General features: G+C 37.8%; 1 protein-coding gene across 2 annotated transcripts in view; it reads left to right on the top strand.

Moving 5' to 3' along the window:
- The window catches only part of CNTNAP5 (contactin associated protein family member 5), a 956,089-nt gene that overhangs the window by 581,299 nt on the left and 360,296 nt on the right, over window positions 1–14,494 (top strand). For both annotated transcript variants that reach the window (XM_060177957.1, XM_060177958.1), the window contains exon 11: window positions 2,441–2,547. In XM_060177957.1, coding sequence (XP_060033940.1) covers window positions 2,441–2,547 — 107 coding nt within the window. The remainder of the gene's footprint in view (window positions 1–2,440; window positions 2,548–14,494) is intronic.

Here is a 14,494-nt window from a genome sequence, read left to right as displayed (position 1 = left end):
GCTATGCTGGGCAGAAAATCTCAAATAATATGTGTGAACATATGCGGGGATATCAGTTTCTGGGCTTTGAAATCGCTTTAGGGTTTTCTACTTGGATGAGATGTTTAGGGCAAATCACCCTGCCCTGGCTGGTTTCACACTCTGAGCAGATCTACAATGAACTCTATATTGTGTTAGGCCACTTCTCTGACCCCATTCCTTATAATCTTTCCCTTTTTAAACTCATAGGGCTTTTTTTTTTTCTGTGAATCTTATTTTCCAGAATTCTGGTTTTTGTTATTGTTTACCTTCCATTCCATTCACTGTAAATATTGAGTACTTGCAAGATGTAGCGGTTTTAAAATCATGTATGTAAGAGCTGAGAGAATTAGATGCAGACACTCTTTAGTGACTATCTAAGCTGGGATTAGAACTCTGGTGGTTGAACCTAATAGTCCTCCTTAATAGAAATTCCTTAATAGAAATTTCCTTAATAAAAATTAATAGTCCTCCATGGCAGCTCACCCAAGGCACACTGAATATACTTTCCTTTTCAGAGACATATGGTATTTATGGCATTTTGTTGTGTCTGTGCTTCATATCTTAAAAATTTATTGAATGCATTCTCAGCCTATTGTCATCCCTTTCGTTAATGTCCTTTTTACTAGCTTTATGACAGGTTATACTATTTGTAATGCCACTCTCCAAAGAAGTTCTATAATGTTGGGCACTTCTATTTAGCTACCATTATGCATGAGGTTGATTATGGTGATTTGCAGACCTAGCTTTTGTATTTTGAGATCCACCTTAGACAAAACCATCTACGTGTGATTGTCATCCCAAATTCTGTGAGTGTATCAGAGCTTTCATAATGATCATACTGTTTCCATTATAAGTAGTAACTGTCTCATTTTATTTTATTTGAACTTAATTTTTATTTATGAAAAGGAAATACTGACAAAAACCATAGGATAAGAACGGTACAACTTTATGCAATTCCCACTACCAGAACTCAGTATCCCATCCTCTCCTCTGTTATCTTTCCTATTCTTTATCCCTCTGGGAGTTTGGAACCAGGGTCATTATGGGATGCAGAAGGTGGAAGGTCTGGCTTCTGTAATTGTTTCCCTGCTGGACATGGGAGTTGGCAGGTCAGTCCATACACCCAGCCTATCTCTCTTTCCCTAGTGGGGCAGAGCTTTGGGGAAGCAGGGCTCCAGGACACATTGGTGGGGTCATCTGCCCAGGGAGGTCTGATTGGCATCATGGTAGCATCTGGAACCTGGTGGCTGAAAAAAAGAGTTAACATATAAGACAAAATAATTGTTGACTTGTCATGAACCTAGAGGCTGGAATAGTTCATATGAAGAGTTGGGCAGAGGGTCTCCATTTTGTAGTTACTAGGCCTATTTTAGTTATATTCCAAAGGGCCCATGACTATACTTTTTTTTTTTTTTCTGAGCCTGACATCTGATATGCAGGTGGATCCAAGTTATTGTCTAGGGAAATGATGTCATGGCTGGAAAAATGTCTAGAAAGCTGGATCAGGGAAGAGAGTAGCTCCTACATATGGGAAAGGTGTATAAATATTGTTGACTGTAGACTGTCTCATTTTAAAGGTGACTTTGGAGCTTTAAAAAATTATACAATGTCCTGGCATGTTCGGTGATCTTTTAAAATTTTATGTTTAAAATAGACTCCAACCATCATTCAAAAAGGAGACACTAGAGAGGTACCTCAGTTAGTTTGCTTTAAAACATGCATACATTTTCCAAAATATAAAATTGAAATCATTGTACATTTTGTCCTATGATAAGTAAAAAAACTTTTCAAAATTTGACTACTTTAAATTAATATTAAACCAGGAACTGGGTGGTAGCCCAATGAGTTAAGTGTACATAGTGAGAAGCACAAGGACCAGGCTAAGGATCCCAGTTCGAGCCCCCAGCTCCTCACCTATAGGGAAATAGCTTCACGGGTAGTGAAGCAAATCTGCAGGTGTCTATCTTTCTCTCCCCTGGTCTGTCTTCCCCTCCTCTCTTGATTTCTCTCTGTCCTGTCCAACAACAGCAGCAATGGCAACAATAACAGTAACAACAGCAACAACCAGGGAAACAAAATGGGAAAAATGGCCTCCAGGAGCAGTGGATTTGTAGTGCAGGCATCGAGTCCCAGCAATAACTCTGGAGGTGAAAAAGAAAAGAATTCATTAATATTAAATCAAGAAGAATTTGGTTCAGTGTGGAAATTCTTAATCAGCACTTGCCCTTTCAATCCCCAAAGGTATGAGGTGGAGCCACTTCTTGCTTCAAACCATCCTAATGTTTTGGATCCTTTGACATAATTGTAAGAGAATAGTAGGTTGATTTCCACTACATTTATGAAGTTGTATATAAGATGTTTTCCCTTTTTTGCCGTTATTTCTGGTAATTCTGCTTGTTTTCACTTCATCTACCACTAGGTGTTTGCCAAACTACTGTGAACATGGGGGGAGCTGTTCTCAGTCCTGGACTACCTTCTACTGCAATTGCAATGACACAGGCTACATGGGTGTCACCTGCCATAACTGTGAGTAAACTAATGGTTTAGCCACAGTGGAAGGGGCAAACATTAAGAACACCAGTGTTAACTTCCGAATACATTCTGAATGTAACAAATACTCGTGTGTGTTTCAGGAGAGGAAGCTATATACCAGATACTGTAGTGGGCAGGAAGAATTCTTGGTGGGTGATCAAACACATCCTTATAGAAATATCATCTAGCAAAAACTTGTCGGGAAAACAGACACCTGTTAAGGTGCTCTTGGCACTTGAAGCAGTCATTTCTGCTATCTAAATGGCTTAAGCAATGCTACTGTTCTGAACAATTGAACGTCTCAGTGGTCTGAGTAATAAGCACTTGTATCATACCTTTGTTACACATCCATCTGCGTTGTTCTCAATGGCTGAGTCTCTGCCATTTAGATAAATATCATGCCAGAGGGAAAGGTACATAAGAAAATATCTACTAACATTTAAAATATCCTAACTGGAAATCACAAATGTTAATTTCTCCTACACTCTATCCACCAAATAAAGCCTCAAGTGACACACTCTATTTTAAAGAGGGAGTATATGTTTTGAATATTTTTAATATATTTTTTATTTCTGTAGAATAGAGGCAGAGAGAATTTGAGAGGGAAAGAGGAGATAGAAGAGGAAATAATGAGAGAGAGAAAGACAGAGAGACAGAGAGAGAGACAGAGAGAGACAGAGAGAGACTTGCAGCCTTGGTTCACTGCTTGTGAGCTTCTCTCCTGCATGTGGAGACCAGGGGCTTGAACCCAGGTCGTTGCACACTGTTATGCATGCTCTCAACCTTGTGTGTCACAGGCTGGCCCCTGGAAACTGTATATGTATGTGTATGTGTATGTGTATGTGTATGTGTATGTGTATGTGTATGTGTATGTGTATGTGTATATGTATGTATTTTAGCCATGAGATTGGTGACACCACCATCAGTCTGCTGTTGATACATACTCATGACTATGTCAGTGTGGTATGGTGGGTCTGGTGCTGATCTCAGTACGGTAGAAAATTGAAGAGGAAGAACATCTACAGGCATCTTCACATCGATAAATAGTGCTGTGCAGAAGAAGAGTGAATAAGCAGAAAGTGAGTCATATTAGAGAATACACACAACACAGGCAGAAGAATGAAAAATAAATGAATAAGGGGCAAGGCAGTGGCACAGCCAGTTAAGGACACATGAGCAAGGATCATATTCCCCACCTATGGGGGGGGGGTGTTGGGAGGGTGGGGAAAAGCTTCTTGAGTGGTGAAGCAGATCTGCAGGTGTCTTTCTCTCTCCATCTATCTCTCTTCCAGTCTCAATTTATCTCTGCTATGTCAAATAAAAAGAAAAAAAATAGAAAACAGTGGTTGCCAGAAGCAGCACTAAGCCCTAGCAATAACTCTGGAGGCAATGCAAAAAAGTGGGTAATGTGAAATAAACCTTGACTTCTATAACCATGTTGCTTTTAGGGGCTCAAAGCCAAATCACACTGGCAAAGTAGACAAGGTTTGCCCTTCAGAGAACTAGATGCCGCCCTGCATGAAATTAACTCTAAGTGTAATTGAAAAAGACACCAAGACACCATTAGAGAGTGCTGTCTATAGTCGTGGTAGATACTGTAAAAATAAATAAAAAATAAATAAAATTAAAATTGGCGTAGAAGCTAGAAGAGTGGGAGAAAATTCTAGAAAGATCTAAGAGCCAAGCCAAGCCTAGTTTGTTATGAGGATAGCAGTGAGATTCCTCCTCAGACCTCTGTCTGCTTTTTGTCTTAGTTACTGCTATACCTGGTATGACACCATGGTTGCTGTAGGGAATGCTGAATAACTCCAGGCTGGAGTCAGACCCTTAACCAGCATGGAAAGTGTTAACACCCACTTTCCAGAAGGGCCACTGCATGGTCTCTTTTATGACCTGGAATGTAAAGTTTATCTGCAGTTCCTATAGATGAGCCTAATCTGACCATCTGATCTGAGAATACATAGCCCATTAGTCATTGTTGGATCATGTTTTTGTTGTTGTTAATTGCTTGAGGAAGCTATGGTTATAGGAAAAGCCATAATGTAATTTTTCATATAAAACATAGAAGAATATGAGTTTTCCAATAACCCGATGAAATATTATTTGGGTTTATAGTGATAAGATGCCTTATTAAAATTTGGTTTATAATGTTTAAAATCTTTATTTTTATGAGGGCAAGAGAGAGACCAGAGCACCACTCAACTCAAACAGTTCAGTGCCTGGGATTGAATCTGATAGGTTTCAGGGGAGCAAATCTGACATGCTCAGTGTATTGTTTGCCCAGCCTTCTGTTTAGGAATTTTGAGTCATGTAGAAAACAAACACTAGACTTAGAGGGATTACATTCAAATTTTGCTTAGCTCCTCTCTTTAACATGGACATTGCTTTATTATATTAGAGCTGTCTTATTACAGATGCCTTATAAGAGAAAATTAATGGCTTCTCAAGGGGTCTTTTAAGACTCCAATTTCATGCTTCTGTATAAAATACTCAAAAGATACTAATCTTTAATTATTGAGTCTAGTTTCAGGAATATTATCTCTGCATATCCAAGAACAAAGTATACTTGTACAGAAAAAAAACGTTTAAGACATTCACAGCTGTCCACTAAAACCTTCTGGAAACAAACTAAGAGGCAAACAGAGTGTCACCAGTTTTGTAGTGAAGAAAGTGAACCCGGAAAATTTATTACAATTCAACCACAGTATAGCCAAATTACATTAGAACACCCCCCCTGATTTAAAAAAATGTATCCTTCCCACTTTTTCTTCAAGCAACTTAAGAATACATTGAGGAGTTCATCACTGTGTATGCTCTTTAATTCCCTACAACCATAAGACTATAAATAGAAGATAGGAGCTTTTCATTTAAAAACAAAGTGTGAAGTTGTAAAAAAAATCAATGGATGAGCAGGAGATTCAACCAAGACTTGAAAACAGTTTTTTTTTTTTTTAACACCTTTCCATTGCCCTTCCTGTGAAATCACTGAACACTAGGTGCTTACATTATAGGTAACAGCTTTGCCACACTTCCCTTCTGAGCACAAAGGAAAAAAGTGGAGGAACTTAAATGTTTCTGGCCTATAGTGTGTATACCTTAGATGCTTTTGCAATTCTGGAATCTATCTTCTTTCTAACTAAACCACCTTCTATCATCTCTCACAGTTGGGTGAGGCGTATTGTTGTGAGTCATTGTACAAACTAAATGAGAAGTCATGCATTCATTTTTTTTTTTTTTTAGTAAGCATGTGCCTTGCATGTGGAGTACCAGAGATAAAAGCTGTTGGAATATAGAATAAAGCACACAGAATGCCTTCAAGGAAAAAAAAAAAAACAACTTGTTCACAACCCTGTTCTCCTGAAAACAGTGATGTTTTGGTGTGCTAGGCCATCTTTTTCTAGAACCAATCAGCTACAATAAGAACAGTGAATGCAAAGTCTTTAAGTTTATAAGACATAATGCAACAATATTTTTTAATTTTTTTACTTATTTAAAAGAGGAGACATTAACAAAACCATAGGATAAGAGGGGTATAACTCCACACAATTCCCACAACCAGATCTCTATATCCTCTCCCCTGATAGCTTTCCTATTCTTTATCCCTCTGGGAGTATGGACCCAAGGTCATTGTAGAATGCAGAAGGTGGACGGTGGAAGCAATATTTTAACTGATGATTTATTGAACATTCTCTTAGCCCTTTTTGTCTTTCAAGTTCTTTTCTTAATATTTTACTTATTTATTATTGGATAGATACATAAAGAAATTAAGAGGGGAGGGAGAAGTAGAAAGGGAGAGAGACACCTGCAGCCCTGCTTTACCACTTGTGAAGCTTTCCCCTTACAGGGTAGGGACCAGGGGCTTGAACCTAGATCCTGCACACTTCAATGTGTGTGCTTAATCAGGTGTGCCACTACCTGGCCCCAATCTTTTCAAGTTCTTAAGGTTTAGTTTTGCTTTCATTAACTGTGCTTCATAGTAAATATGAATCAATAGCAGCAACTTAGAGCCACAGATGGAGAACTTCAGTTCAGTTCAGTCTTTGTGCAAGAGAGGTGTCTGAATGAGGAACTTGCAAGGAACGACAAATGAAGAATTCCCAAAGCCTTGAGAGAAGGTCTATCACCATCCCAGTTTAGTATTCTTTCCTTCTGATGACACATTATAACATATACAGAGTTTTGTATATACATGAGTTGACTTTTCAAAGGTATTTCCTTCTAAACCACTTCTTTCAGGAAATGTTAGGTGTACAGGGAATTACTACACAATCTCTATCCATACAAGAGACAAGGAGAGTTCATCACATATCGACTTATCTCAGAAACTGTCATTGACCCTTATTATGCCATTATGTAAATTGTTTTCACTAGTGATATGTTTTAAGTTGTCTCATAAGTGGTAGCATGTTCTCTAAAGGAGAAAATAAAGGTAAAGTGATGTTTTTGTCCAGATCCAACAACAAAAACAACAAAAAAACAATTTTCAGGGTCTTCAGACAGCCAGACGTAATTACTATGAGTATCACTTTTATACTCTATGCTAGTTTTGCCTTTTTAAAAAAAATTTTTACACTGAATTTCCACTTTAATATACACGGTATATCTCAGTCATAGTTTGTCACATCTACTGTAATAGAAGTCTAAGCAAAGATTACAAAAAGAGGTTTTGACTATTGGGACTTAATGAAAAGATAAGAGCAAACTAAATGTTAAAGATGAATATTGTCCTTATCATTGTTTTAAATGGATGAGGTCCTGAGAGGTTACACATAGTTTAAGATCACATAGCAAACTATAAATCTAAGATCTGAATAGAGAAATTTTTGTTGCAGATTCTAGATTCTTAAGCCTTCTAAGTATCTCATTTTCTCAAGTAAGATAGTAGAAAAACATTGAACATAAACTTAGTTATAGGATTTTCATGACAGTCTTCCTATTGCTATGATGTATTGTTTTAAAAACAATTAAATGCAGTTGGAGGTTGAGAGATGAGAAAGCTTTTGTGTTCTAGGACAATCATTGAATTTTCATGAAAGGAAAAAGGATGAATTAGGGATTTGATGGTTGGGCTACATATACTATGTTTTCAGACAATGATGGTATTTCCCTGGCTCAGTAACTGACAAATAAATAGCTGTGTTCATTCATTCTGAAGCCTGAATGGAATTCTTATAAAGTATTTTTCTCTAGGGAAAATGTGAGCTCACTTTCCATTAGTCAAAGCTATTCATATGAAATTGCAATATCGATAAACATGGCTTTAATGACTAGTCATTTATTCAATGACTTTAGTTTTCATTCAGTCACACTTATTTTTCAGAGGGAAAGACTTCTATTATTTAAATTATTCATTATTTAATTAACATTACAGTAAAATTTGGGGGGATTAACTACTTCTAAGCTCAAATGTTTTATTGTTATGGTGGATACTTTTTAGAAATATCACTATTCAGTCAAAGATGAATTTTCAAGGAACTTGATTTCATATTTCCAATATGCTTTCCTAAAAGTTTGTTATATAACTATTTTTTAATATTTATTTATTTATTAGAAAGAGACAGTCAGAAATCAAGAGGAGAGGGACAGATAGGGAGAAAAAAGGATCAGGCAGTGGTGCACCAGATTAAATGCACACAGTACAAAGTGCAAGGACCCTACACAAGGATCCCAGTTCAAGCCCCTGCTCCCTTCCTGCAGGAAAGTCGCTTATTAAGCAGTAAAGTAGTACTGCAGGTGTATCCCTATATCTCCCCTTCTCTATATCCCCTTCCCCTCTCAATTTTACTCTGTCTTCTTCAATAAAAATATAAACTAAAATAAAATGAGAAGTTTGCCAGGAGCAGTGGATTCACAGTGCCAGCACTAAGCCCCAGCAACAACACTGGAGAGAAGAAGAGAGAGAGAGAGAGAGAGAGAGAGAGAGAGAGAGAGAGAGAGAGAGAGAAAGGAAACAGGAGAGAGAGAGGAGAGAGAGGGGAGAGAGAGAGAGAGAGAGAGACAGACAGACAGACAGACAGGCAGAGAGAGGCAGAGAGACGCTTGCAACAGTGCTTCACCACATGCAAAGCTGCAAAGCTTTCCCCCTGCAGGTGGGGACCCAGGGCTTGAACCCCTTTTCTTGCACATTGTAACATGTACACTCAACCAGGTGCACTACTACCTGGCCCCACTGATAACTATTTTATGAGATCTTTTAATTCTGTTTTGTTTTGTTTTTTGACTAGAACACAACTCAACTTTAGATATTGTTAGTATAGGGGATCAAAGTTTATCCTTGCATCCTTGAATTAGTCCTCTGCATTGATACTGCACTATTCCCTGGATACAAGAACTTTCTTCACTTTCTCTGTCATCATTCTGTACTATAATCTATTTTTAAATGTCCATGTATTCTTTTCATCCTCAAAAATACTCGAGATGAAGAAAACCATTTTTATTTTTTTTAAATAAGACTTGTACATTAGGAAGAAGATTGTCTCAACAGCCATTTATTTCACCATTCATGAGTACGTTTTCAAGAAGACGTGGTGTTCGTAACTATGAACTTTACAGTTTCTCTTGTTTTGAATGGATTCAGTAAGTGCTACAAGTACTTATCAACTTAGACCTTTCCCAGGATATTTTCACCATTTCTCAGACTATACTAATCCCTTCTCCTAGTGTAGCCTCTCTGACATCCTAACAATGTCCACCCCCACCCCCTTTTTTAAGCTTACTTTTCTGCTTGGCAGGAGGATGTCAGCTTTCTTCCCCTCCCAAACCTGCTATAATGCTTCTCCAATAGGACAATCGATACCCAGGTATTGATTGGGAGCATATCAAGTTGTCTGGCTATTGGACTCTCCAGTTGTCATCAAAGAAGGATAACACTTTTGCCATTTTAACTGTAGGCAAATGGTTCTGTAACTGCACAACATTTTGTGGTTGGAATGAAAGGTCAGAGAGGAAAGGCAGTTCTGGTAATAAGAGGCTTATTTAAAAGATTCACTCATTTCTCTTAGCTCAAGTCAAGCCATTTCCTAATGTGAGTCAGTAGTCTCATATCAAGATCCAAAGGGGGGAAAAATGTCCCATGAGAAGATGCCCCAGGCTGCAATTAGATTCAGTACAAATAACAGTAATGATGGTGATTGTACAATGGAATTTTGAATTCCATTTCCTGTGTTGACATAGACCACAGTCATTTTGGGCTATCATTATTTATGTTCATGTTAATACTATGCTAAGACTCCAAATTTGTCATTTACAGATGTGTGCTAGTCACACAGAGGGCTTGGTGGCATAAATGACATTTGTATAATTGTTAAAACAGGAGAATAAGGGGGAAATGGTGATCCAGTGTACTGTTATGTGAGACTCCATAAGGAGAGAGATTGGACAGTCCACTGCTATATCCCTGACACATAACAGTTATCTGCGCTTTGATACATGAATGAGTGTATGTGTGAGACATGTGCACAGAGTATTGTCCAATTACTGGGACAAGAGAACTGGCACTTTCTGGATAAGGTGACAAAACTTTCAGAATAAAGGGCCTTCTTTGAGCAAAGACTTGATAGATGAGAGCAAAGAGAAGATAGAAAGAGCAACTGGTACAGAAGCAGAAAGACATGAAGGGTCATGCAGCATAGACACAGATGACTGAGAGAGATGTATAATGATAAAGTCTAATGTAGAAAGGAGGAGTACAAAGAAAAGATGGAGGCAGCCTTAGTAAATGGGACTGATGCACTGAGAAAGAATTTGCTTCTCTGCAGAATATGGAGGTGCCTGTAGAGTTTATAGCTGTTTTTTTTTTTTTTTTCTGATTCCCAGAATTTACATGCTGCTATTGGTTTTATTCTTTTCTTGTTTGTGGTAATCAGTTTATTTTTGAGGGGAGTTTTAATTAGTTATTCAATACTGATTAACATGATTGTATGTTACCAGGCACAGTTCCATACATCTCCCTTTACCAGAGTTCCGTGTCCCATCCCCTCCACTAGAAGCTTCCCTATTCTTTATCCCTCTGGGAGTATGGGCCAGATTCTTTATGGGGTACTGGAGGTGGGAGTTCTGGCTTCTTTACTTGCTTCTCTGCTAGACATGGATACTGGCAGGTGGATCTAGACCCCCAGGCTGTTTATATCTTTCGCTAGTAGGATAAGGCTCTGGGGAGGGGGATTTCTAGGATACATCGGTGAGGTCATCTACTGAGGGAAGTCAGGTTAGCATCATAGTAGCATCTGCTATTTTGTGGCTGAAACATGGTAAGATGTAAGGCAGGACAAACTGTTTAATAACCAGGCACTCAAAGATAGGAATAGAGCAGATGAAATTAGGGGTCTTAGGATGAGAAGGAGCTAGGCATTTTATTCTATTTTAGGTATGTTCCAAGGGGGTGATGACTTTAATAATTATTCTCCTGAGCCTGATAGCTAATATGCAGGTGGGTTAAAATATCATCTAGGAGATGGTGTCAGAGTTAAGAATATGTCTAGAAAGTTGCATCAGTGCATAGGGTAGTTACCAAAGTTAAAGAAAATCTACAAATAAAATTAGCTGGTTACCCCATCCACCTGACCCAGGGCCCTTATCTATTCACATTTAGCACAGGGGCCTGTGTGACCTCTGAGTCCCTGTCAATATGAGTTCACAGTCCATGGTCACAGCTGGGAACATTCTAGGCTGCTTTCATTTCAGGACCTATCTTGCTTGAGTGGAAGAGTAGGCTAACCTAGCCTTCCTTTGTCTCCAAAGGGGCCATCCTTACCACTGCTGCTCTACAGTGAGGACAAGGTCCCCAAAAGGCCCACAAGAGGGTTTATGGTGACATTCCTGTTGGAATTGACCAGTGATGGTGGGGAGGGATTTATTAGAGGTCTAGGCACTTCATGTCTCTATGGGACCCAGATCATGGGTATCCTACTATTGACCAAAAAGGCCATTATTAAAGTGAGCCAGTCTCCTTGTATAAATGCATCTGTGATGGTGTTGTGGAACATGTACTGAAGTTAGATGATGTGTGTGCAAAGGACAAATACTGACATCACTGTAAGTTTTTTTTAAAAATATTTTATTTATCTTGGGTAAAGGCAGAGAAATTGAGAAGGAAGAGAGTGATGGAGGGAGAAAAGGAGACTTATACCATTGTTTTACCTTTTGTGAATTCTCCCCTGTTGAAGTTAGGGGCCAACGGCCTGAACCTGATCCCAGTACACTGTGATATATTGTTCTATTGGGTGTACCACCACCCAGCCCAGAGATGTTGATGCTGATTACAATGCTGGTACATTGTAGAAGGTCAACAAATATAATCACAAGGTCTGAACCACAGCAGTGGTGAATGTGAAATGTGCCTCAATTCTAGATGGCACAGAAGGACTTCTATTCATTAAAAATCACCAAGTGAAAGAAAGAGACCTCTTAAATACTTTATGAACTACAAGATGATTTAAACCTAAAACTGATATAAACACTTCTTATTAGAGATGGAGTTAATGGGGGTATATTTATTGTGAATCAATTATCTCCCTTCATTTGTAACACTTCTCAAATATTTAAGAGTTTCTCACAGTCATTTCCTACATGTTAATTTGTTCTATTTGTTCCCTCTTTTTTTTTCTCTCTCCATCTCTTTGTTCATTTCACCTTCCCTGTCTTAGTTGAGACTACATTACAATTACAGCGAACTTCAGACACTTAATTTGGATTGGCAAAGTGTAAGAAATGTAATCACAAATTTTGTCTTTATTCCAAGCCTTTAGAAGCAACAAAAGATCCCAAAATTTGAAAGAATATAATTAACTGGAGATAATTTAATTGTTGATGTTGTCTTCCTTTGGAGAACCATTGATATTTGCTTTGAACACTAGGCAGGAACAATGAGCATTTATTTCTAATGTATCCCAATCAACAGAAGACTAATTGCCACAGAAATACAAAGTTCTGCTGTGTTTCATGAGTTAGAAATAAACTGGGCTAGAAACATATGCATTAGACCCAAAATATGAAGATAAAGATGCATTTCCCATCTGTGCCTCTGCCTGAGCTTTGAATGGAGACAGATCTAAGTTATACTTACAACTCCTGCTTTTGGACAAATTTCTTAACTCCTTTCTGCCTCAGTTGCTTGATTTCTAAAGTGACAATAACTAATTTAAATAGTTATTGTGTTGACTAGAGATACCAAATGGAAAATGTTGGGCATAAAATAGGTATTTGGTGTTTTCATATTAAATGGCATTTACTTTGTACTTATAATTATGCTTAGGATAATTCAGCAGTATTTTTGTACAGAAATTCAAGAATTTGGCTGCCTGTGCTACTAAATCTTATGATAAGAGGAATAATTATTTAGACTATGGATTATTAACTTTGTCATATTTAGTATATCAGTGGGAGAACTGAAAGGCATACTGTCATTGATGATTCTCCTCAAACAACTTGGGTCAGCTCTATCGCTGACATAAAAGTCAAATCACTTTTTACTACTCTTGTTTTTCAGGGATAAAGTGTGTTTTATCCAAGGACTCTAAGTGACCCATAAGAAAGATGCTTTTCACTTAGTCCTGTGATATGACTTAGAAGGAGCATCCTGACTCACTGTAGCACAGTGCCATCAAAGTGTGCTGATCCTATTAGTTCTTTATGCCCTTCTGTGCTGTTCTAGTTCAGAGTAAAACTTGCAGAGGTCATGTAGTCAGTCTTTTATCAACAGTAGCTTAGGAAAAGTCAAGTTCTTTTTTCATACTCTTGCCTCAAATAACCTCAAGAAATAAAAGAAGTTAAAATAAATACACTAAAGTATACAGAATGAGTGGTAACTTAGAGGTATTTTAAGTGCTTGTATCTAGTCCTTAAACCATTGTATTCAATTGAAGCATTGTAGTTTAGATTTATGATGAATTAATTGAAAAGCTAAGATAGACACTCTGATTAATTACTGTAGTATATTAAATTAAATTTTAGAAATGGACTGAAGAATGGAAGCTTTGTGCACCCAGTAGAGTACCCATGTTACCATGCACAAGCATCTTGGTTCAAGCACCCAGTCTCCACCTGCAGAGAGAAGCTTCATGCACAGTGGAACAGTGCTGTAGATGTCTCCATTTTTCCCCCTCTCTTCCCCCTCACACTCTATCTGTCTAAAGAAAGATAAATGATTTGAATATCATTACCAGGAGTGGTGGACTCATCATATAGGTACCATGCCCCAATCATAGCCCTGGTGCCAATGATAAAGAAAAAAGTAAGAGGGGCCGGTGATAATGCGAGTGTTGAAACAGGACTGCATGTGTCTCTCTTCTCTCTCCCTTTCTACCACCCCTTCCCTCTTTATTTCTGGCTGTTTCTATCCAATAAATAAAGATAATTTTAAAAAATCTTTAAAAAAGAAAAAAATAGAGTGAGATTCTTTTTTTAATTATTTTTTAAATCATTGGAGGATTAATGGTTTACAGTCTGCAGTAAATATAATAGTTTGTACATGTGTAACATTTTCCAGTTTTCCTTATAACAATACAATCCCCACTAGGTCCTTCTCTGCCATCATGCTCTGGACCTGAACCCTCCCCCCAACTCTAGAGTGAGATTCTTTATCTCAGTGTTCATAGAAAAAAAAATCTCAGTATTCTCACTCTATATCTTGCAAACATATTTTGTCTGTGTGCATACTAAAACTCAGGGAATAATTATTGAATAAATAACAATCACACCATATGCTATGACAAGTTATGTCATCCATTTGCCTGTATCATATACAAAAGGAAAACAATGGAGTCTGTTATTTCTTTCTATTGGGATAAATTCATGAATCAATGGGCATGAAACCCCTTGGACAAGTTGGATGATAAGCCTTCCTTACAGACTATATTCATTATTTTCTTCCTACTAAAACCTTGGCGGTGAACAAGAAAAGTATCAGTAGAAGTGCTTAAGATTCAGAGCTATTTAGAGTAAA

This window comes from Erinaceus europaeus, chromosome 18 (assembly GCF_950295315.1).
Source record: "Erinaceus europaeus chromosome 18, mEriEur2.1, whole genome shotgun sequence".
Taxonomy (NCBI): domain Eukaryota; kingdom Metazoa; phylum Chordata; class Mammalia; order Eulipotyphla; family Erinaceidae; genus Erinaceus; species Erinaceus europaeus.
The sequence above is the reverse complement of the archived record's forward strand: the minus strand, read 5'-3'. Positions and strand labels throughout refer to the sequence as shown.